The following is a 25,761-nucleotide window of genomic DNA, read 5'->3' as shown; positions in this document are numbered from 1 at the left end:
CCTTGTCCGAAACAGAAAGGGCATTTCGTTTTCTCAAGCAATTTCAACACAAAACACATTACATTACTACAACAAAAATAGCTGGGGAATTTTTCTTTGAGCAAAATCTCGACCGTGTTAATTACTCCGTCACGTGATGTAGAATACTGCGGAAAGAAACGATGAGTCTCCCCTTCAGTTCCCTTGCTTCTGCTGATAGCGGCAGCAAGGTTGAAATGACGGAGCTATCTGAAGCAGCAGTGAGGAGGTTACAAGGAAAGCCGTGTCACTGGGTGCTTAGTCTTTTCGACTTTTTTTTTCTTTTTTCGTACAACAGATTTCGGTTTCCTTATTACCGTTTCCTAGTAGCGCGGGTGTTGTGATGCCATGGGATCAGGCCTCGAGTCATGCTGTTACTGTATGTATTCAGTTTGAAAGAAATATTGATTCGATTCCAAATTGAACATATAATTCCGTATTCGATTCGGAAGTCATGCGCCTCGAGATCCGAAATATTCTAATGGTCGCACAGCCCAAACATATTTGACAATGCATGATTTGACCTTAAGTCCTTCAAAGGTGTATTTTGTTCTCCATTTCACTCTTCACCGGAGCGGACAGAAGTGGTGCGCTTTCTCGTTCTTCATTCTATCACGCTCGTGCCAGTGGGCGGGTCGCGCACACACTGATATGGATCACACTCTTAAAAATGAACTTCACCACATAGCACGCTCCTAGCCAACCATCATCCCGGGTGATATCGCTCCCTTCCTTGATTTATTGAAAACGGGAGGCGTACGCCTTTTTGTGACACTTATGCAGAAATGTTAATTGTCACAAAAAGGCGTACGCCTCCCGTTTTCAACAAATCAGGTCAGATAACGATATCATTCGAGATGATGGCTGGCTAAGAGCGTGCAATGAGGTGAAGTTCATCTTTAAGAGTGTAGACCCAACTTCAGATGCCGGGAAAGGGAAACATTTTACTTGAACTTCGGAAGTTCAAAACTCCCCCCCCCCCCCGCTCGACGTCATCTTTTGAACTTAGTTCTGCTCTGACGAGTCTAGCACCCCTGCTTTGGATTTTGCGATGACGTAAGCATGAGCCATCGCGCCTTGGCAGGTGTTGAGTGTGCCACGGAGCTAGTGGCAATTGAGGTCCATGTTACGTGCTTCCGGTGTGTGTAAACGTAATGAAAGTTCTTTTTTTTATCGTGCATCGGTAATTTGGGTGGATTGAAAAAAAAAAACCGGAGTCTACTCACAGTGAAATTACGACAGTGGAACTGCTGCACTCTAAAAACAGAACTTCACAGCACGCTGTGCGCCAACCGTAGCCAGGAATGATAGGATTATCGCTTGTGATGCTAGGAGAGAAGGGGCGTACGCCTTTTTGTGTCAATTTGGATATACGAAAATTGCCACAAAAAGGCGTACCCCCCCGTCTTCGAATCAGGAGCGATAACCCTATCATTTGTGACAATGGTTGGCGCACAGCGTGCTATCCAGTGTAGTTCTGTTTTTAGAGTGTGGATACAAAAAAAAAAAAAAAAAATCATGTAATAAATAACTTGCGAATCGAAAGAATTCGCTAGATTGTTGTTGACCTATTTTTCACGGCGATTCTGCGCATCATCTGAAAGGGTGTCAGCGTTCTTTGTCAGCATTCGATTCAATTAAATTTAGGTATAGCTCGTTCTTACGATGATATCCCCTCACTACGAAAATTACCCTAGCCATCTCATTAGTCAACCAAATGAGTCAATCAATGCATTTTAGAGTAATAAGTCAGCCCTGTCTTGGCTAACCTCTCGCATAACCCCTAACAGACAAACAAACAATTACCCTTGAAGCAAAGTCATTTTTATGCTGCCGTCAACTACGCACAAGAAATATGTCGTTGTATAGTTCTGAGCTGCAGGTACAGAATTTTAGCGCACAAGACCAGGTAGCCAAATCCAGCTTTCTTCATTATTCCCGTCGAATTTATAAATAATTTTCGAGTAATGCCGGCCGGAGTGCTGAAACGAAAGAAGGGGAAAGGAGTCTACGAGATAGGACCGCACAGTAATGACCATGACCACCGACATGAACTCTCTGAGGATATTTAATGGCAAGCAGGAGGTATACAGGGTGTTTCAAAAAACGTGTCATTCGAACTGTCATTCGGCGCAGAGCGTGCTATGCCGAGAAGTTCTGTTTTGAGAGTGCGGGCCGAGAGACATGTTTCCAAGAGTCAGGATCGACCGGTTCACGCAGCTAATTCCACACAATGGAGGACTATTAGTTGATATCATCACGTGCTTGCGTCATTCCTGTGCATATATTTGCAAAAACAAGCAAAGGACATTGCATTATGGTAATGTTTGGAGCCTCTATATCATTCTCAAAGCCACTTCGCATGCTCCTGACTCCTCACGTATTTCACAAACAAGTTCGCAAAGCTTGGTGGGAGGGGTAAGGATTTGGTTGTTTTCTTTTTTTTTTATTTTTTTTTGTCGACAGCATTTTCTTTTCAATTTAATTTAATTTAATTTAATTTGGTCTCGTGTTGATTGATTGATTGAAAGAAAGAAAAAAAATGGGGATTGTAGCCCTCATCACGAGGGCCGGCTACCCCAGATCACCTAAGGAAAGGAATTCCAGACACATCCACCATCACCCACTGGAGATGTCGCGAAGCGGCGACGAACGCCACAGACAGGTCATAGCCCATCTAACAGCTTGGTGTCCCTTAAAAACTGTGTAACGGCTCGCAAAGCTGGCAGTTGAGTGCTCATTGGCCATGGGCCCAGCACCTTCTGCACTCCGAAGGGTCGATTGTCAACCCGGCCTAACGCGGCTACTAGTCTGTCACGACACTCAGAGTATCTTGGGCACGTAACTATAATATGTTCGACGTCTTCGATTGAGCCACAGACTGGACAGTTAGGAGAGTCCGCCTTCCCAAGCCTGTACAGGAGTCTTGCACTGTATGGTACATTGAGCCGGAGCCTGTGAAACAATGACGTAATCTGCCGTGGCATGGATGTTGGGAGGACCAGAGCTAGTTCGGGGTCAACCCGGTGCAGAAGGGAAGATCCAGCCTCGCCACAAAACCATTGATCTTTTGACAGCTTATGACTCAGAGACTTTAAGGCACTCTTGGCGTCCACCTTCGTGAAGTAAACACTGCGGAATGTACTATTTCCATGTGCTTTCCCGGCGTTGTGATCGGCCGCATCATGTCCGGTGATCCCACAGTGGCCAGGTATCCACCGGAAAATCACGTCATGGCCAGCGATTACTGCTTTTTGGTGCGCTACTAGTATGTCATTCAGTACAGGAGCTGTGAGGTGGTGTGTACCCGGTGTCATAAGGGTCTGTAAAGCGGCTTTAGAATCACAGAAAATCACCCATTTTCCCTGGGAAGGCGCGCACGAGATATGCTCTATGGCTAGAAGAAGAGCGTGTAGCTCTGCTGCTGTCGACGAAGTACGATGCGATAGTCGAGCACTGCGCGCAGTATTCGACGCTGGTACAACGAAGGCACAGGCGGATCCTGTAGATATTGTGGAGCCATCCGTATATACCGCCGTGCGATCATCCAGACGTTGGATCAATTCTAAGCTCAGCTGTCGCTGCATGCAAGGGGGTGAGGACTTCTTCGACGAAAGGCCTGGAACTTCTGCATTGACTCTGAGAGGCACAACACTCCACCATGGCAAAGGCGATGCTGGAATGCGTTTATATGATGGTGAGATGCCTCGGTATGGCAGAATGGCCTGGTGAAAAGTGGAATTATCTCTCTTATTAATTGCTTCAACAAGGTGGTGCCGACGATGACGCGTTGACAGTCGGATGAAGTGACGAAGTGATTCCTGAACTCTTAGAGCTGGGACCGGAGGTTCTTTCGCTTCTGCAACTGTGAGCTGGTTAGAAGCTGACCGATGAACCCCCAAGCACACTTTTAGGCTCCTTGCAACCACACTCTCGAGGATAGATTCTGAGGTGGGACACAGACCTTGTAGAAGTGGCAGGGAGTACGCCAACATCTGACGAATTAGTGAATGATGCAGACCCAGCATAGCCGTCGGAGACGCTCCCCATCGACTGCCTGCGATGTAGCGCATAACATTAACGACGGATGTAGCTTTCTCCTTTATGCGCTGAACTTCGGCTGACCAGGACAGAGCTCTGTCCACGATGACCCCCAGGAACCTGTGATGTGTTACTCTTCGGAGTTGTTGATCATTGACTTGAAGCTGAAAGTTCGGTAAACGTTTCCTCGTGAACGGCATCACTACTGTTTTCTCTAACGACACATCCATGCCCCGTTGAGACAAGAAGATGGTAACTTTGTCTAGTGCCTCCTGAAGACGTGTACGAAGCGCTGGCCACTGTTTCCCGGACGACCACAGACATAAGTCATCGGCATACATACTCAGACGTACACCTCGTGGTAACAGGGACGGGAGTGTCGCCAGTAGGGCATTAAAAAGCATGGGACTGAGTACTGCTCCCTGCGGCACTCCTGCGGTCACTGAGTGTTTCTGTGTATCCCCGGTGCTGGTACGCATGAACACCGCCCGGCCACTTAAATAGTTAGCAATCCACCTCAGCGCTCGCCCCCTTATGCCGAGGGAGTAGAGGCCATGCAGAACATGAGGGTGACTTGCAGTGTCATACGCCCTTTTGATGTCAAGGAACACAGCTGCAGTCAATCGTCCACCCAATCGCTCCTGTTCAACTGTTGATACTAGGTCCAGTACGCAATCCATTGTACACCTTCCTCTTCGGAACCCCGCCATCTCTTTCGGCAGACGATTGCGAGATTCCAAATACCACTCAATCCGAGATAAGATAATACGTTCCATAATCTTGCACAAGCAACTTGTCAAGCTTATTGGGCGAAACGAGTCTATTTGACTTGGTGCTTTCCCCGGCTTCAGAATAGGTATTGCTCGCGATACCTTCCAGCCCTCAGGGATAGTTCCCTTTTGCCATTGGTCATTCATCAACCGAAGCAATACATTCCGAGCCACATGGCCAAGATGCATTATCATTTTTGGTCTCGTGTTGTTGTGCTGTTAAACCGACAGTTCTTGTATGTTTGTGACCGTATCCTATCTTGGTTGGTTGGTGGTTGGTAAATGTACTTATAAATTTGTTTGATAGGCGCTAGAAACACGTACGTCACCACTGGAAATACTAGGCCGGGATCTATTCGTTGACACAGGGCCGGGCTCTACACACCAGGCCACCAGGCGGGGCCGGGTCATTTTCCAATGCGCCCGTGCAAGGCTCTACTTTGTAGTAACGCGCGATGCATGAGCCCTGGAAGCTCTAGCAGCGTTCTTTATCAAGAGCCTCAGCTAGAGCAACGTACACCACGGAACGCTAAGGTAAAATATACAATGTGCGTGAATAAAATTTGTCCCGGCAGAAGCAAAGAAACGCGACACAAAAAACACGTGACGCATGAACTGCTTGCTCATACAGCTTCGGTGCGCTTTCAAATCGCAGCTGTGCAAGCGACTAACCTACCGTCATGCACTCGATTGCTGAAGTTGTACTCGTCATTGCCCTTGTTCGCCGCAAGGACGCGCTTACTGCAAACTTTGGCCAGAGCCGTGTATGAAAAGAAGTCTTTCAGGAGCCTAGAAAGAGGCTCGACCTGTCAATCAAACTCGTTGCTGTTTTCTATGGTGGGCCGACATGACACTACCAAAATCTGCCCGTGATGGAGGTGCAGCTCGGAACGGCGAAGCAGGGATTCGGTGGCGTAAATTTTTCGTAAATTGAATTAATATAATTCTGTGAGTATATATCGTCTTGGAACTATCTGCAAAGATTCATCTTTCGCCCGGCAACATTTTTTCTTCTTCTTTTTTTGCGCGATGATTTGTCTGGACGCTGATGTAAGGCATAGTGACGACCGCGATCCGCAAGTAGCAACAAAAACGCCAGTGGTGCGTCAGATTTTGCTTTGTACTATTTATTTTTTAAATTCATCTTTGACACTTTTTCATTCCGTCTGCTTATGTTGCGTGACTAAAAGTTCATACTTGCAGTCGTCTGCGAGTGCGAACGAAGAGGAGGCTCTGCCACTCTACCGGCCAGTCAGTTCTACCATAAGTATGAGTGGGCGTTGCTTCTGAATTAAACGTTAGTTAAGCGACTGCGTCTTCTGCGTCGCGTTGTTCTCTCTTCATTGTACTCGTTTATGATGCATTGTGACTACCAACAAGCCGAATCTGTTGCTATTTTCAGTTCTGCCAGCATCCATTTAAAGCAGTTCCGCGTATTCCCGACATGGCTCTCTGCATTCAGATGGTGTTGATAAAAGTTCCTGCAAAATCCGTTGCTTTTGTATGTCGCTGGGCATCCGGTTGAAAACAAAGAAATCGTGTTTTCCCGACGTGGTGACGACCAGTAAATAAGGCAAAATCTAACTTCGAGAGCGTTATGAATGTCGCTGAACTGTACCTCGATCGATGATTGTTCAGACACCTGAAAAAGTGGGTGGAGCTCCAGGTCCAGGCAGGTCGCACTAATCACCAGACTCACTTTTTCATAGACGGCTCTGACATTTGCGAAACATCAGTGTAACTGCGGATTCTCGTTTTTTTTTTTTTTTTTTTTTTTTAGTCGAACGCGACATATCTGAGCTCTCGCCGTTTTTCTCAGTCTCGTCGTCTCTCTGAATCGTCCAGCTTCTCTCAGCATGACGTCACTCGGTCTGCTTGGCATTCGTTACTCCATGCACAGTGTTTATTGTTTCAACCGAGCGGGGAATTCCATAGCTGCCGCCATTTTCTCACAGTATGCACGGTAAACGGATACCGCTTAATGCGACGATCGTCAGGAACTTGAAAAAAAAAAAGTAACGGTAACATGGTACGAATGATTATGTGTGGGGAGTTTCGTCGCCAGCGGATATTCATCGTATGTCCGAAAGTGCTCTCACGCAATCGCAGGATCCGGATCAAGACATCTGTCTATCTTGGAATAATAACCACATGGAGAAGTCGTTGCCAGGCGACGCGATTCCTTCCCACCCCCCATTACATAGCAGCAAGAGAAACCCACAAACCTGCCAGAACAGGAAGAATATCTTGCGCCAGTTCCTCACTGTACTGTGTGGCGCGAGCCATGTGCTCACTTTGACGGCCATGATGGCCTGGAGCATCACCTATACTTCCTGGCTGAGCTTCGTGTTGCTACTATGGTCCTGCATTCTCTGCATGATGCCCAAGTAAGTCGAAATGTCCAGCTCATTTACTACTGTCTCTACTTATCTGGGATAGATTATGCAGATTGCTGTACCGGAAACACAGTTGGATCCTACACTCTAAGAACATAGCTTCACCACATAGCACCTAGCCAACCATCACCCCGAAACGTTCTCTCTCTTGATTTCATGAAAACGGGGGGGGGGGGGGGGGGGGAGGGCGTACGCCATTTTTGTGGCAATTATCAACCTCATAATGCCACAAAGATGACGTACGCCCCTGTTTTCAGCGAATTAGAATAAAGAACGATGTTACTCGGCATGATGGTTGGTTAGGCGCGTGCTATGCAGTGAAGTTCATTTTTAATGGTGTAGTGCTGCATTGCAGTGGCTCATGCACAGGGTGTTTTCGATATCTGTAATAACTATGTTAAAAATAAAGAGCTGTGAGAACAGCCAGGATGATATCTTTTGGAAAACAGCATGTAACTACTGGACGACTGATTAGTAAAATCCCTTTATTAACTTTTTACGCAGTTGTTTTCGCGAAAATACGAGAGAGCTGAATCGCAGGCGGCCATTATTTTCATCCACCATCTATCTGAAAATTCCTGACGATCGCGTATAAATATATATATATATATATATATATATTTATACGCGATCGTCAGGAATATATATAGGGTAAGGTAAAAGGGTTATCAAACGGCCACGAAGTTTTACAGAAGTTCAAAAAAAGACGCGGAAACAGATTTTAGGGGTAGGTACAAACACTAGTTTATTACATAGGGAGACGTTAAAAAGTAAAATGGGCAAGGGGTCGACGTTTCGACAGTGCCACTGTCGAAACGTCGACCCCTTGTCGCGAAATATGTCGCACATAATGGTCACCTCCCGTTAACAACGCAGGAGCGAGAACGTTGTCATTTGGGATGATGGTTGGCTAGCAGCGTGCTATATGTGGTCAAGATATGGACCTATCAGATTCATCTATACAAAAGGTGCCACAGCCAACAAGTTAAAATCCCTGTTTGCAGCCGACACAGTCGGCGGGCTAGCTTGGTAGAGTCCATAGCCCCTTGAAATACCGAAAACACAAAGCCCAGTCGATGAACGAAGTTACCGTAAGTTTGCAAGCGAATTGTGGATCCATAGACAGTGTGTCCTACCACGCTTTGTACTTATTTGTGCGGATCAGATCAGGGAAGCAGATTGGGAGTGAATGAAATTGAAATGTCAGGCATTGGTGCACTTGAACAAGGAAACACAACGCGAAAAGCTGGACGGAGAGAAGAGACAATACACAAGGAGCGTATCTGCTCTCTCCGTCCAGTTTTTGGCGCGGTTCAACTTATTCTTACTACGCATCGACATTCTTAAACGCAGCACGCGTCGAGCATGTTTGCGGACGTCTCCAGCACTGGTTGCGTACGCAGAGCTGTTGCTGCTACTTCAATATGTTCTCAGTTTGAACCTGACAGACACGGAGTTGCCAGAGCTTCCTCAAGTGGGGCTGATAAAGTACTACGAGAAGTCCTACCGCGCCCTCTTCGTCAAGGTAGGCGTCATCGTACCCACCTTGGAATCGCAAGTACACTCTTAAAAATGAACTTCACCACATAGCACGCTCCTAGCCAACCATCATCCCGAATGACAACGTTCTCGCTCCTGATTTGCTGAAAACGGGAGGAGGAGCCTATTTTGTGCCGTGCATAATGGCACAAAATAGGCTCCTCCTCCCGTTTTCAGCAAATCAGGGGCGAGAACGTTGTCATTCGGGATGACGGTTGGCTAGGAGCGTGCTATGTGGTGAAGTTCATTTTTAAGAGTGTAGTAATGCGTCGCGTGTATGTCCATCACTCGCAGATGTCCTGTACAGTGGTCTTCTGGATAACCTTATACCAGTATGTGGATTTGAGGCACCGTGGATATCCCAGTGAGATTTTGGGAGTCACCAAGACACTTGATGATTCAGCGTCCGTTCCCAGCCAGGGTATGTTCGCATGCATATTATCAGGAGTGTGATTACATTTGTATTCACATACCAACAGAGAGAAATCGACGGCAATCGTCTTTCGCCACTGCGGCTGATGCCCAGCAACCTGTTCGTCGACTGGCCAACCGAATGCACCGGTTCTTTTCTCGCTACTGGGTTTGGGTTCCTGCTATTTCGCTAGGACTGGTGGCACTCGTTGGTTCCAGGGTGGTTGTGTACAGGGTGGTCTATCTATTTTTCTTCCTCGTCTTTCTTCTAATATTCCAGGTGAGCTCTATGATGATGATGATGATGATGACAGGAGAAAAAAAATGCAGGTGTGAGCCCGCTCACTGCGGGGCTACTCCAGGTCTAATAAAGAAAACACAAAAGAAAACAACAACAACAACTTTATTTTGAGATGGAGAGCGGGGAGGTTCATTGCCAGAGGCGATACTCTACTTCATTGCTGGTGGGAATGTGGGGAATAAAATAACGAGCCCCTTCACAATAACGATCGAAGTCCGATGACTAGTTGACTAAAAGTGCAGTAAGTGGTGCAGTATTTTATGTCATGATTGTATGATGGGACTGATCGACTTACGCCAGTTCTTACGAAACTTGTGAAATTGGCCGTCCCGGTATCAGCTCGACCAGCTGAACAGCCATGTCTGAACAACTTGTTTTGCATAACATTGTCATACTCCGCTGAAAGCGAGGTGCCGTCAACAGTTCATGACTACAGATTCCACCTCCATTCCAAACATTTTGTTTGTATAGCACAGGACCGCTACACCTTCTGTGTTATTGTGTCCGGATAATTTGTAATTACTGCGAAAATGAGTCTTGAATATTCCCGACTGCAGCGCCCGGAATGCACTGTGCAATGAACTCGCGTAACTAGGCTGCATGGTAGGCTACAGACAATACAATCTGATACAATCCCCTCCGATTTGCCGGGGAAAAGCCGTATTCACGTTAGTTTTATATAGCAAAACTTGCGTTTTGTCACCAAGGGCTATTACTGCTGTGAAGCTGTACTGTACTGCTATCATGGGATATGATTACATCATGCTGCACTCTCCTCATGGCACGTTCCTAGCCAACCATCATTCCGAATGATATCGTTCTTGCCAGTGATTTGTTGAGAACGGGAGGCGTACACCTTTTTCGTACCAATTACGCGTGCACAAGAAGCGCAAAAAAGAGGTACGCCTCCCATTTCCCAACAATCATGCCCTGAACGATGTCATTCGGGATAATGGTTGGCTAGGGGTGTGCTATGAAGTGAAGTTCGTTTTTAAGAGTGTAGAATTAGGCAGCATACACTCTTAAAAATGAGTTTCACCGCATAGCACGCTCCTAGCCAACCATCATCTCGAATGATTTCGTTATCTGATCTGATTCGCTGAAAACGGGGGCGTACGCCTTTTTTGTGACTATTATGACCAGCATAAGTGTCACAAAAAGGCTTACGCCTCCCGTTTTCAACAAATCAGGGCAGATAACAATATCATTCGAGATGATGGTTGGCTAGGAGCGTGCTATGCGGTGAAGTTCATTTTTAAGAGTGTATGATGACACTCACTAGTTTGAATTGAAACTAATTTTTTCTTTAAAGACACCGAATCTCGTAAAGAATGCGCATTTCTATCCTCTTGAACATATTGCTACGGCCCCGCAGTTACCGAATATTGGCGGAGTTGAACTTACTGCGCTTTTTGCAGGCGTCAATGTCCCGTTCCTCGTACTAAGAATCCAGCGTGATAAGCAGCAAATAGACGCTGCTGGATCTGCAACGATTTACAGACATCTATGGGAAGTCAAGGGCGTCAACCTTTCTATACCAGTGCAGTTTGGGAGGCATTGACTTACGTTTACCCTAGGACCTTCTGGTTCCAGTTCTATGGCTTCTTTACTTTCCATACCCGTGTTGGCTGGCATCGCATTTATTTCACACCTTGGGTCCCTTAACACCACTGTTTCCATACATTCGTTATCTTGTGTTTCCAGCTGTCCTACAACCTCTGGGTAGATATGATGTACTGCTTTTTGATGGCGGTTATCATTTATACGATGATGGTACTCATCCTCATCTACACGTACCAGTTCGAACGGTTTCCATCCTACTGGGAAGAATATCTCCATATACCTCCTGACATGTAAGTGGGAAAATGATTTCGTTAGGAATACGTTAGCAGGGTTGCCTCAAACGGCAACTCCACACAAAATTTTGTGTTCTCCGGGCATCCCACCGAACTGAAGGGACTATCGCATCCGGAAAGGTGTGCGTGAGACCGATACGGTAATGTTCGGAATGGTTTCACAATCTACTTGGCTACCTTTCCCTTCCGAAAACAGCTGACTTATTTACTTATTTACTTATTAAGTAAAGGTTTCAAAGGTTCGAACTCCCTGTGCGGGTAAGCCAGAATGACGTAAGCCGGGCCATAGCCTCCTATATACTAGACGTCTGCACTCTCAGAAGAAAGGGTGGAGACACCTTTTTGGACTTAATAGCTGTCGCATATGTTGTGCCTAAAAGGTTGCAAAGCTCTACCTGCTACATACCAAAGATAGGGTTACCGCTTCTGATTCGCCCTTAATCAGACGCTATGTTGACCTCGGTGGTAACTACAGTGGTTACCACGTTTTCACACGTTTCACGTGTGCTGAATGAGGCAAAATCGGCCGTTCACGCTACCGCATGGGGGCGCCAGCTTCCTGGGGTCGGAGACAGATGGTCAGAATAGTGACAACCTTTGCCTGCACTCTTAAAAATGAACTTCACCGCATAGCATGCTCCTAGCCAACCATCATCTCGAATGTTATCGTTAACTGCCCGGATTTGTTGAAAACGGGAGGCGTACGCCTTTTTGTGACACTTATGGTGTTGATAATTGTCACAAAAAAGGCGTACGCCTCCCGTTTTCAACAAATCAGGGCAGATAACAATATCGTTCGAGATGATGGTTGGCTAGGAGCGTGCTATGCGGTGAAGTTCATTTTTAAGAGTGTACCCGTAAGCGTATGCTGCCGTATATACTCGGTGCATACGCTGCTCTACCGCGTTTAGTGGAAATAGGCGTCCCGGGTGGGCGCACGCTGTGCCGGCCTCTGTCATCCCTCGATCAGCCAGTTGGTTATCGAAAGACACAGCGCCAGTGAGACGCCACCGGTTATGGTCTACACTCTGGTGTAGAAGGAAGGCGTCATGACCGACACTGTGGACATCCCATTGAGATAACTATCATCACCCTAGGAAACTGTGCCACCATTGTGGACGACCGGTGCTTGTGTGTTAGGCAGGCATATAGTATATACCGGGTGTCTCAGCTAAATCCCCGGGCTAAATAATTCGCGAACCGGTGCACCAATCGAATAACTTTCTTTTTTACAAGTATCTGTCCAATACCGCTTACAAGATGCGCACCACGTGAATGAGCGGGAGGCGCTCATTATTTAAATAAAAAATCAAATGAGTTTCGTGAAAAAAGCTAACTTCTAAAGCAGGGCGCCGTCGGCATTAAAATGGGTACTACCCCTTTTGGGACCTTCAGTGGACACCTTTTAGAGAAAAATCTGCCACCGAAGCGGGTCATTCGTTGCAGTAATTAATTGGTTTCGGTTTACGTATTTTTGTCCCGGCTGGTCGCGGCGAAGCGCAAAAGGATGTAATTCATTGGTGGACATGGGAGTGAAAGAGCGTCCTTTTGCGCTTCACCGCGACCAGCCGCGAGAAAAATATGTAAATCAAAACCAATTAATTACTGCAACAAATGACCCGCTTCGGTTGCAGATCTTTCTCTAAAAGGTATCTACTGAAGGTACAGGAAGGGGTAGTACCCATTTTAATGCCGACGGCACCCTGCTTTAAAAGTTAGCTTTTTTCACGAAACTCATTTGATTTTTATTTAAATAATGAGCGCCTCCCGCTCTTTCACGCGGTGCGCATCTTGTAAGCGGTATTGGACAGATACTTGTAAAAAAAGAAAGTTATTCGATTGGTGCACCGGTTCGCGAATTATTTAGCCCGGGGATTTAACTGAGACACTCGCTATAGTATATCTGAGGCTATGGCCGGGCTAGGCTATGGAGCGCAGCTCAGGTGACTGTCTCCGAGGTCGTCTGCTTCGCGTTCGATCCGCAAGATACTAAGTGAAGAGATCTCGGTAAATACTCCGACTTCCGCTTACCAGTGTCAGTGCTGCCATTATCATGTTCGTGGAACACGGTGGTAGGCGCCTGTCTGTACAAACATGTACGACGTTAACCAGCATTCCACGAGCCGATCTCAGGCCTATCCGCGACCTGCGGACGCCATCACTCCCGTCCGGCGGCCGGACGCCAAGGTCTCTCTGCCGCTCCTCGGTTGGCCTCGTCCGCGTCAGAGGGTGCTCGCTGATTGGCCTTGACTGAGTGACGTTTGCAGAGAGGGAATTCCGGAATGCTCTCACCATCCGTTGTATGCCCTTGTCATGCATCACATCAAATTGCACAGAAAGAAGTCCACTAATTCGTTTCGAATTTTGTCGGTGATGAACGAGGAGTAAAATGCCACTGTAATCTCTGAATCGACCGCGACGGATGCGATAGTCCCTTTAAGGGATTGCAATCTGCGTATCTCATATTGTGCGCTCTCAATTTAGTATTCCGCATATGGCACAGCGGCGACGCCGGATAGCTGTGGTTGTTAGCCATACTGTTCAGCTTTAATTCGCTTTAGACGTGCTGAAAGCGGCACAAATTGGCACGATTAATGCATCGCCTTTATTTATGCGTAGTTTTTACGCGCACCGATGGAAGTTGACCACTTACAACTAGGCAATCACAAGATTACACGGACAGTTGGCCAAAGCAAGCTCGCATCATCACAACACTGCTAGAGTCACTAAATAGGAATCAGAGTAGCGACACTGAGTCACGCCGGCGAGCAACACCGCCATCTTGGGTCCGGCGCGGCTGCGTCGCCCTTAGCAACGGGACGCGAATCTCCCCCTTCTCCACCGGGGAAGTGCGTGCAGCCGAGCCAGCTCGCAACCACGGTGCTGGCAACCCAGGAAACCGGTTTTGGATGGAGCGGACACAACATGGACGGCGCGTTCTTGGAACGAGAAACCACGTGACACGATCGGCCCTATCGAGGACACCGAACGGCGGCTCCGGCGCGGAAAAGGAATGCGATACTCTGTACCCCTATTTAGTGACTCTAAGCACGGCTAGGCGGCACACATTGCATATGCACTCTTTGTAAATACGCTCGTAAATACGATTATTGTAGTCGAGTCCTAGACTTGACGGAAACAAAGCACTATTGTTAGTGCGAATGCGGCTCACATGTTAAGCCGCCAGCTACTACAAAAAAATGCTTCTTTTTCGGTAGCACACCGTTAAATAAATGGCCTTTCGATGCAGACAACATGACTTGGGACTGGAGAAGTATTCGACATACGATACCTTTGTAGCTCTCTTGGTTCCCACATCGATTTTGATCATCACCATATGGCAGCTCAACTGGTTCCATGAGGATTTCCTCAAGGCCAACAGAGAGACACGCACGTAAGACAACGGCCGCGCAATTTGTCCGAATGTGGTTTCAAATCAAGCACTTGTACAACAGAAAGCAGCATCGGTCCGAAAAACATGTAGCGGAAGACCCATGTGATATACGGAGCAGCAATACGAACGATTTCAGCGGCTCATCAATTGGTCTGTTTCCTCGACCAATCAGTGGTAAGTTTGGATTCCACCCTGTTGTTTTTGTTTTTATTTTATTTTATGTTGGCGTGGACAAAGTTAAGGGAGACAGCAGCTAGGAAGGAGGGTGGACATAGGGGGGGGGTTAGTGTCCGTCCTGGGCCGACTTCATGAGGAACTCTGCGACATCCCTGTGGAAACAACTTTATCGTGAGATGTGGAAAGTCTGCAAGAAAACTCACATTCTTAAAAGCGAACTTCACCTCATAGCACGCTCCTAGCCAACCATCATGCCGAATTACATTGTTCTCGCCCCTGATTTGTTGAAAATGAGGGGGGGTGTACGCCCTTTTTGTGGTGCTTAGGCAGCACCTAAGCGTTACCAAAGGGGCGTACTCCTAGGTTCTCCAAGGTCCGGTTTCCAACAAATCAGCTGCCAGAATGATCTAATTCGGGATGATGGTTGGCTAGCAGAGTGCTGTGAGGTGAAGTTCGTTTTTAGGAATGCAGGGAAAACTAAGCTTGCAATGTGGTGTAGCTTGTTACTGTACAGCATATCTAAAAGCAGTACACTAGACGGTGGCGAAAAGGACTACACTGGAAGGGACTGAGAGAACTTTGGTCCACGTCTAGTAGGCTGCTTTGAGATATGTTAGCCAGGGAAAACCTCAGACAGTACAGCCGATGGTGGGATTCGAACCTACTACCTCTCAGTGTAGAGCACGACCTTGGAGTAACGATCAACGTGCGGATGCTTGTATCCAGTCTGTTATGCACCTATAGTTTTGGAATCCTATAGGAACGTCGGACAGGTCCATTATATACGGCGATACAGCACTGTGAGGGGGATATGTGATAAGGATGGTGATGAAGCCAGGCCAGTTTTTTTTTTTATTTTATAACCCTCGGTTTAGCCAGCCTACCATACCAAATACAATGGAAGAAATACGACATACCTCGCGCTCTTGGGTTTCAGTTTTACTTTGTTCAAATTTAGAATTTGTTTGGCAACGCGGTTCAATCCGCTACGTCTGAGCCGTTTCGCGAACCGCTAACCGCCTAATTTTTTTCGCTTCACTTCCGATTCGATTCAACGCGAGAAAAACTTATTTTGGTTCGGTTGAGTTCCGGTTCAGCGAAAACTACGGGACAGACGCAACAACGTCCCTTTGTCTCTGGGTTTTACATTATGCATCAAGTTCACCAGCTCGCTCGCTTCTTAGACTGTTCCTTAGCGTTCCTCTTGTCGAGTAGTTTCTTAATTTCCATTAAATACACCCTGTACACAAGGAACCACTGTTGATGGAAATGCGGTTAATTCTTCCAAAAATTCGTTACCACGGATGATGCTTGCCAGACTGATGTCTCGAAGGATACTCAATTTTGATGATGATGAGCTGCGTCTTTAATCCTGGCTGCCTTTCCTTCATGTTTTGTTGATAAACGTATGTCCCCCCTGGCACCCAATGCTCTACCCAATTAATCACGACGTGGTGAAAATATAATAACGAGATTTACAGTGAGGACCGAAGTCCTTCCAGAACGGAGAAGGTTTGTGTTTATCCTCGTCAGCCTGTAAGAATACTAAGCAGCGCCAAGTAACGGGGGGCAGTCGTGGATAGTAATTGGGAAATGTTTTTCTTTTCTTTCTCCTTTTTTTTCATTAGTAATGTGACCGCGACCTATTCTTTTACTTATATTCTGCATTCCACCGAAACGTACTGAATCGATTGTTTAGTCAGCTATGGTCGAGGCTACGGTGGATCGCCGGTGACGGTCAAGCGGGGTTGAGTTCTTTCTTAGCCAAATACGGCCGGTTTCCTCGCACCCTCAATAAGAAAGTGTTCAATCTCAGCTGGCGCATACTGTATAGAATTAATGTCGTGGCCTGTATACGGGTATGGCTTAAGCCTTAGTCGATACGAACAATTAATAGCTCAACTTTTTCGTCCGACAGGTTTCTTGCGTCGTAGGATATGCACGGATAGACTTCGCAAGTTCCTGAATGATGCCAAAGAAGTCTCATGGCGGATACTCGAGATCCACGCCTACAAGATCGTCTTCTTTTCCGTCACATACGTATCTGTTTACGATGTAAGACTATATTTTGCGCAAAATCCACAATCAAAGTAATCAACTTGAAAGTAAATGGCTACTCTAAAATGAAACACACGGTCTCGGGTCTTACAAGCCACCTTAAACGATACAACGTTGCACATGCTGGGGCTTCTTATCATACTCGGGTCTCCCTTCAAATCCGTGTTATCATGCTCGTCTACATGCTTAGGAATGAACTTCACCACATAGCACGATCCTAGCCAACCATCATCCCGAATGACAACGTTCTCGCCCTAGATTTGTTGAAAACGGGAGGCGGAGCCTATTTTGTTGCCATTATGCACGGCACAAAATAGGCTCCTCCTCCCGTTTTCAACAAATCAGGGGCGAGAACGTTGTCATTCGGGATGATGGTTGGCTAGGAGCGTGCTATGTGGGGAAGTTCATTTTTAAGAGTGTAGGGGGTGGACAACAGCGTGAGTCTACACTTTCTTTGTACGAAACGAGCAGTCAGCATTTCTGAAACGTGACTTGTCCGAACACTGTGTATCGTCTCGCGATGAACAGTTAGCGAGCAGAGTTTACATGGCGATCGGTCCATATGTACTGAAGCACCTTGGACACGTTGAATATCCGTACACTGCAATTAACGCCCACGCCACCACATAGCACGCTGAAGGTCAACCATTGTACAGAGTGATACCTCTATCACTCTTCGTTTGTGGAAAACGCGGGGCGTACGCCTTTTTGTGACAATTAACATTTCTGCATAAGTGTCACAAAATGACGTACGCCTCCCGTTTTCAACAAATCAGGGGAGAGCACGATGTCAATCGGGCTTATGGTTGGCTAGGAGCGTGTGATGTGGTGAAGTTCACTTTTAAGAGTGCAGGACATATTTGCGCATTTAATTTATTTCCCCCTGAACGAAGCACTGGACTAACTGTGGCAACAATTTCTTTACCTCAGCATGTCCATTTGCATACAGATTTTAGTCGCTGCTTCACATATGTGTGATGAAACGCAAGAAAATAGGGAAATTTTCTCCATGTATGAGGGTGACCCAATAAATGCTGCGAAGAAGAAGAAAAGAAAACAAAGAGATTAAGTCTACAGGGTGTCCCAGAAAACGTGTCATTGAATTATAATAAAAATACTACACCACCTAGAATCATGCGGTCAGCAGCATTTGTTCTTATTAGGTTTTTGCCACCCCCTAATGTGAATGTCATGTACTTCAGGTTTAATTATGTAAATATTTGCGAACTGAACTCGGAAATTTGCCAAGTAAAGGTCACTTTTTTACCCCACCAATATGAAGAGCGTGCCGAATTCACTCAAATGCATGATAATTCACAGTGATATTCACGAGCTATCCATCGGAAAAAATAGCCGAATATCATGCTTTTCGGAGCACCGGACCATAGCGCGCGATGACTTTTTGAGCGCAATCGCTCTCAGTACGACGAAAGGAGGTTCCGAAGCCAGCCCACAGAGTGATAGTAGAAAAAGTAACAGTTCCTAAAATTGGGAGAGGGAAAGCATTATCCCAGCGAAAGTCGGACGTGATAAGCCGTTCCTGTTTTATCTCTTTCTGCGATGCCGGGGAGGGCTGGGTTTCCAACCTCCTTTCGTCGGACTGACAAAGATTGCGCTAAAAAATTCATCGTGCGCTATTCTGTGCGACCTCCGTAGAGCATGATGTTCGGCTATTTTTTCCGATGGGATAGCTCCTGAATATCCCTGTCAGTTATCATTCATTTGACTAAATTAGACACGCTCTTCACATTGGTGAGGTAAAAAAGTGACCTTTACTAGGCAAATTTCCGACTTAAGCTCGCAAAAATTTACATAGTTAAACTTACGTTACACGACATTCACACAAGGAGGTGGCAAAAGCCCAGTAAGAACAAATGCCATTGACCGCATGACTCTAGGTGGTGTAGTTTTTTTATTATAATTCAATGACACGTTTTCTGGAACACCCTGTATATAGCATAACATTGGAAAAATCTATTTACTGACTAGAGCTTCAACGTTGCGCAACACAGTTGTTCAACAGAGCGCAACGTTGAAGTTCAGGTGATACATACAGGGTGTCCCCGAAAACGTGTCATTGAATTATAATAAAAAAAACTACACTTAGAGTCATGGGGTCAACGGCATTTGTTCTTACTATATTTTTGCCACCTCCTGATGTGAATGTCGTGTAACGTAAGTTTAATTATGTAAATTTTTGCGTGCTTAAGAAGGAAATTTGCCAAGTAAATGTCACTTTTTTACCCCACCAATGTGAAGAGCGTGTCTAATTCACTCAAATTAATGAAATTAACAGAGATATTCAGGAGCTATGCCGTCGGAAAAAATAGCCGAACATCATGCTCTACGGAGCTCCCTCAGGATAGCGCGCGATGAATTTTTGAGCGCAATCTTTGTCAGTCCGACGAAAGGAGGTTGGAAACCCAACCCACCCCGGCATCGCAGAAAGAGATGGCATGGCTTATCGCGTCCGACTTTCGCTCGGATAATTCTTTCGCTCTCCCAATTTTAGGAACTGCTACTTTTTCTACTACACTCTTAAAAATGAACTTCACCGCATAGCACACTCTGCGCCAACCATTGCCACGAATGATACCGTTATCTACCATGATTTGTTGAAAACCGGGGGCGTACGCCTTTTCTGTGACACTTATGAACAGCATAAGTGCCACAAAAAAGGCGTACGCCTCCCGCTTTCAACAAATCAGGGGTCATCATTCGAGATGATGGTTGGCTAGGAGCGCGCTATGCGGTGAAATTCATTTTTAAGAGTGTATCACTATGGGCTGGCTTTCGAACCTCCTTTGGTCGGACTGAGAGCGATTGCGCTCAAAAAATCGTCGCGCGTTATGGTCCGCTGCTCCGAAAAGCATGACGTTCGGCTATTTTTTCCCATGGGATAGCTCGTGAATATCACTGTCAATTATCATGAATTTGAGTGAATTTGGCACGCTCTTCATATTGGTGGGGAAAGTGACCTGTACTTTGCAAATTTCCGACTAATGTTCGCAAATATTTACATAATCAAACTTAAGGAACATGGCATTCACACCAGGAGATGGCAAAAACCTAATAAGAACAAATGCCGTTGAGCGCATGATTCTAGGTGGCGTAGTTTTTTTTTTACTATAATTCAATGACATGTATTCTGGGACACCTTGTATATCACCTGAACAACGATGAAGAATAACTTTCTCACGTGATGAGTCATCTCACGTTGACATCATTATTCACTCCATGTTTGCAGCCATTAAACGTTCGTTGTCTATGATCTGAGCTGTTCGAAATCCTCTGTTCGAATGCTACGGCCCGCGCCCGGCCCGGGCCCGACGTCTTCTATAGATTTCCGGCCCAGGCCCGACTCCGCAGACACGGGCCCAGCCCGTACCCGACTGTTTCCATGTTCAGGCCCGGACCCAACCCGCCTCTCCTTTATGCGTTAACGAGGCCCGGAGGCGTATTTAGATTTATTAAAGAGGCACAGCGCAGCGAGGCAAAGGGCGCAGCTAGTTCGTGGACAGTGAGGAGGTACTCTCGCTGTGTTTCTAGGGAGTGTGTTTCTGTAGGAGGCTGTGTTTCTCTGCCGTCAAGCCGCTCTGTCCTTGGTGCTTGCTTGCTTGCTTAGGAAGGCAGCGCGCGGCGGCGCGTGGGCGATACGTATGTACCTTGCGGTTCAAGTAGACTCATCTCCGCTCTATTGCGCATGCACCGGTGTTAGTTCCCCTTTGTCGAACTCTCACGCGAACGAAATATGTCTCACCACCTAACCTAACCGACCCTCGTGACTGACTCTCACGGGAACGAAATCCCAACACCTAACCTAAGTAACCGTCGTGCCGGACTCTCAGCGCTCCCGCCACACCAATCGTCCCCAAATGTGTGTGAGTGCACGTGTGAAATCCAGACCCATTGCACGAAATAAGCATGATCACATATACAAAAAGTGACAGTTCTCAGATAGAATACCATGATATCTTATACCCAATGAAAAACAAAATGACACGTAAATTCAGCTGTCCAGTCCCGTGAAATATGTTCGCTACATACCTGACCATGGCCGGCGTTATCAAGCCCGTACCCGGCCGGGGCCTGGTGACTGAAGCCCGGACCAGGCCGTATAAAAAGCGCGAATCCCGGCCCGTCCCGGCCGGGCTCCGGCTTCCAGGCAAGCCCGGGCCCGTGCAGTGCTCTAGTCTGCACCACGCCGCGTGCTCTTCACGCAGCGAGGCATTGACTCGGCATTTCACCTCATCACTTGCGAATTGGTAACTACAGAGGTGCAATGTGAGTGGAAAAGGTGATAACCTGATGGGGCAGGATCTGAAGCAAATTTCTGGACGAATTTCTGGAGGAAATCTTGGGTCATCCGGGACAACTGCGGAGAGCGTTTTCGTGCAAGATCACATCTTTACAAGCCCCGGCCGTTTTCGTTTGATTGTAGTTCGAAGCTTGCCCCTGGGATGTTACAGTATATTTTGGCATTTACTGTGGTCCGCGGTTAGTCAGTCTGCTACTTGAGCACCATGGCAGACCCAACACACGGTCGGTATAACCTTTCCAGCAGAAAGCGCGAGTTTTGCATTCTTCAGAGCGCTTTCACCCGGCGCAAAACCACACCACCTTCTGGCGCTCTGTCTTGTGTGTAGCATTATGCACGCACTTTTCATGATCTCCTTCACGACCCTTCATGAAGGACACGCCATTTCAATGGTCTTAGAGCCTTCTCCATAAACTGTGTTAACTGCCGATGAATACTTCACAGCAGTTTCGTTTCTTTCTTGTTTTTTTTTCTGTGTGTGTAACAAAACGTTTCACAGCCCTTACTTCACAGTCGGACATGTTATGAAGTAGTACATTCACGTTTGAACTCCGCATCTAATAAGTGGACGTTACTGCATTAACCAGTGGTGCAGGGGCGTCACAGCGAATTACGCCAACCATGGAGTTCTTTCTAGTGCTATATCTTTCGAAAAACAAAAAAATGGGGAAACGCATTTATTAGATCACCCTCGTACTTCCCTTCTCCCGTTGCTTGCATTTTCCAGCTTTCTTGTGGCGACTCTAGTGGATAGATACCTTATTCAGCATGGAATACTTAAGCGATACCATTATGTTACTCTGACATCCATTAACTCCTTGGGCTTTGTAAGCTCCAACTATTGGCCAGAAGTGCCCCCTGTAGTGTAATGACTCTACTTCTGCGTCTAGATTAGCACATGCACGCGTGAATGTGCTCACGCCTCTTAAAAAACGCAGTAAGACAAAACCTGGACGATTTCTAATACGAGGCGTCTACAATTAAACGTCTATTTTCAGAATTCTGTTGGACGTCTTGTAGATCACTGTTTGAACTTAGAAATAACGGCAATAATTCTAGTTGTGTACTTAACGTATACATTTAGGTTGAGGCCTAAAGTGTAAGGTTAGAGCAGGTTTCGATGTCTACTAGACCACTATGTGCTGCCTAGGACGTTGTCGCACACCATAATTCGACTGTCGTAAGTTCGATAGGATACAGTATAGACACGAGATTTAGTCTGTAGGGTAAGGTCTTGCGGTCAGTCAAACATGTCAGTTGGGACAGCATACACTCTTAAAAATGAACTTCACCGCAGAGCACGCTCCTAGCCAACCATCATCTCAGATGATATCGTTATCTTCCCTGATTTGCTGAAAACGGGAGGCGTACGCCTTTTTTGTGACAATTATGAACAGCATAAGTGTCACAAAAAGGCGTACGCCTCCCATTTTCAGCAAATCAGGGCAGATAACGATATCATTCGAGATAATGGTTGGCTGGAGGGTGCTATGCGGTGAAGTTCATTTGTAAGAGTGTACGATACGGGTAATATATCAATGAAAGTACGTTTTATAACACTAGACCTCAGCTTTATCACTTCTGCAGGTATGCGTGCTACACTTCTTCTTCGTCGTGTTTGTGGTGCTAGCACTCCCGTCCCCTTCCCTCCAACTATTCTTCTCTTATTGCTGTTCACTGTGGGCATCTGGTTTATTCCTCGTAAGAATGATCTACCAGCTCGGATTTATAGAAATGGAGAACAGCACAACCAATTGCTCAGTAAGTGCACAGCGTTCCCTACAATGCTGGATTCACATTGCTTAGTTGACACTGCTGGGGGGTCATACATCAGAACCACTTGTAGCGACAACGAGTACTCACTCACTCGTAATGCATCCCACGATAAAGATAGACAATCCTTATGACACGTTGCTTAAATTCAATTGCAAAGTTCTGTGAAATATGTCGCTGTATATTCCCAGCACTATATGCCTCTACATGCCTCGTCCTCAAAACACGCTCAAAACAGGACTTCTCTGTATCACGTGTTCTGCGTTCACTTCACGGAAATATACAGGGTGTTACCCTATAAAAGTCTACCCGTGCCGCCATGCGGTATTCGCCAATTACTCAATGCAGGTGGCACATTGTGCGATCTTTATATAAAGCTCATAAGGACATTTAATCTTGGTAAATTTCAAAGTGATTGAGTGCCGCAGCACGAAGTTATAACTCAAAACGTGCAATTCCCATAGTCAAAACAAACAAGATGGCGGCGTTGAGAAGAGCACTTGAGATGCTGCTTCCCACACGACGACGTGTCGCATATCCTGCCAGCCGGATGGAACTGCAGTTTTCATTTCGCTTTCGTGTAACTGTCGTATTTTGCTCAGAAGTAAGCGACGTGAGAAACGAAAAATGCCTACGCATACTCAGCAGACGACACCCAAAAGAGATGTCGTCTGCTAACTGAGAGGCGCCATCTTGGCTGTTTTGACTACGGGAACCTCACGTTTTGCGCTATAACTTTGCGTTACGGTGCTCAATCACTTCGATATTTACCATAATGGAATGTCCTTATGAGTTTTATACGTAGGCAACATATTGTACTGCCTGCATTGAGTAATTGGTGAGTAATTAAGTAAAGCACGGCATGCCGGCGTGGGTAGACTTTTATAGGGTAACACCCTGTATATTCATCAGTTTCGATTTGAAGGCGAACAGGACACACGCCCTTCTTGACCACTACCATAGGTGCAAAGTTTCATGAAATTTTGTAGGCCCTCTCATTTCCAACGTATCAGGAATAAGAACGATATCATTTTTGACTGGTGATTGGTCCTCAGCGTCATGTGGTTTTAAAGTGTAGAAGTCTATTAAGTGACACGCTTTCCCCTACTTTTACACCAATAGGTGTTTGCGGGAACTTTTGTGAAGATCACGGCGTGGTCTCTCTGCACGCCATTGGTTGGCACAGAAGCAAATCGGAACGCAGATTAAAAAAAAAAGAAAGGTGTCAACCGTGCGGAGTGCAAGCGGAATCCACCACCAGAGCCATTTATAGGGAGAGTTTGGCCATTCTTTGATCTTTTGCCGCCTCATGGGAGGAGCTTATTTTGACGTCAGAGTCGTCGTTGCGCCGCCCAAAAAGCCTAAATCCGAGCGGAATCCGCCTATCAGCCATCTACAGGGTGTGTGCAGAAAAACCTGAACCGCATTTTTACATGTAACTCGTCTACTTAGCTGAGGAACTTCCGGTGGCGCGCGACGGCGTATTTATGCGTGCGAAAGCTACAAAAAAATCCAAAAGCCATACTAAGTGTAAAAAAATAAACAGCGCGCGAAAACATGGGCTTCCATGCATTAGAATAGGGCGGTCATGAGAGTGCATGGTAGTGCATTTCGGTCTCAGGAGAGTTATGTGCATGCATCGCTAGGGGTACTGCCGATGAGCATCCATGTGGGACATCGTTTCGATTTATGCACCGATAGCTCCCCTAGCGGTACTTGAACACAACTTTCCTACGTCCACCATGTTGCCCTTTCACATACACCCTGTTGTCCACCATGTTGCCCTATTCTGGTGCACGGAAGCCGACGTTTTCGTTGTTCCGTTTATTTTTTAGACTGAGTATGGCTTCCACAATTTTTCTGCAGATTTCGCACGCATAAATGCGCCATCGTGTGCCACCGGAAGTTCGTTAGTTAGGTAGACAACAAGCTATGTGCCTAAATGCGGGTCACGTTTTTCTGCACACACCCTGTAGTCCGCGCCATATTGACTCTGTCCGCCAGCCGGTCGGCAGTTTCGTGGTCGTGTTGAATGTAATCTACAGGATTAACCAGCTTATGACCCACTGGCGCCAGTGATAAGGGGGGCTTTGTTGCTGAGCAGAAAGAGTTCAGGGACGAAAGGCTTTCGAAGCAAGAAGTACGCACGTGTCTTCTCTCCTTGCATGGTAAACAACGATCAGCATCAATATGGCGTCTGCGACCGGTTGAGGACTGGATAATAATAGAGCACGACGAGGGAAGTCGTTCAGCCGTGACGTCGCATGACGCGCTTTAAGTTAGGCTCCTCCCAATGGCTAAACTCTCTCTCTAAACGGCTCTGTATACCACTTTCAATATACGCTATGCGGCAGCCACGGAGAGTGCGTGCGCCGTCCACAGATATGCAGTTCAGAGCTCTGGGCGCCGCTGCATTCCGCGAATGGCGTGGCACATCGGGGGACAAAGAGCCCAATGAGCATTGGCTGCACGACGTGACCCGACAGCAAGGGACCACAAGGCGGTTGCGATGAGACGAAGCCGAGAGGATCCGAAAGAAGACCCAGAGAACGAATAAGTACGCGAGCACGAAGCCCTGGTCCCCGACACGTGTGCCTGACCATTCTGTAAAACGCCAGGGGAACGAAGACGAACAATATAGGCGCAACTTTCAACAAAGTGTTTATAGCAGGCCATAGGAATCTCGTATACAACCTGGGAGTTTCAGGA

At 46.7% G+C, this 25,761-nt stretch overlaps 1 protein-coding gene across 1 annotated transcript in view; it reads left to right on the top strand.

The window, feature by feature from the left end:
• The window catches only part of LOC135374162 (piezo-type mechanosensitive ion channel component-like), a 28,433-nt gene that overhangs the window by 2,412 nt on the left and 260 nt on the right, over positions 1-25,761 (top strand). The window contains exons 3-10 of the mRNA XM_064607176.1: positions 6,939-7,216; positions 8,579-8,750; positions 9,059-9,185; positions 9,244-9,455; positions 11,181-11,329; positions 14,583-14,726; positions 14,788-14,900; positions 16,822-16,958. Of these exons, the coding sequence (XP_064463246.1) occupies positions 6,939-7,216; positions 8,579-8,750; positions 9,059-9,185; positions 9,244-9,455; positions 11,181-11,329; positions 14,583-14,726; positions 14,788-14,900; positions 16,822-16,958 (1,332 nt within the window). The remainder of the gene's footprint in view (positions 1-6,938; positions 7,217-8,578; positions 8,751-9,058; positions 9,186-9,243; positions 9,456-11,180; positions 11,330-14,582; positions 14,727-14,787; positions 14,901-16,821; positions 16,959-25,761) is intronic.

This window comes from Ornithodoros turicata, unplaced genomic scaffold, assembly GCF_037126465.1.
Source record: "Ornithodoros turicata isolate Travis unplaced genomic scaffold, ASM3712646v1 Chromosome45, whole genome shotgun sequence".
In the NCBI taxonomy this organism is placed as follows: Eukaryota; Metazoa; Arthropoda; class Arachnida; order Ixodida; family Argasidae; genus Ornithodoros; species Ornithodoros turicata.
This window is presented reverse-complemented; position numbering and strand designations above follow the sequence as displayed.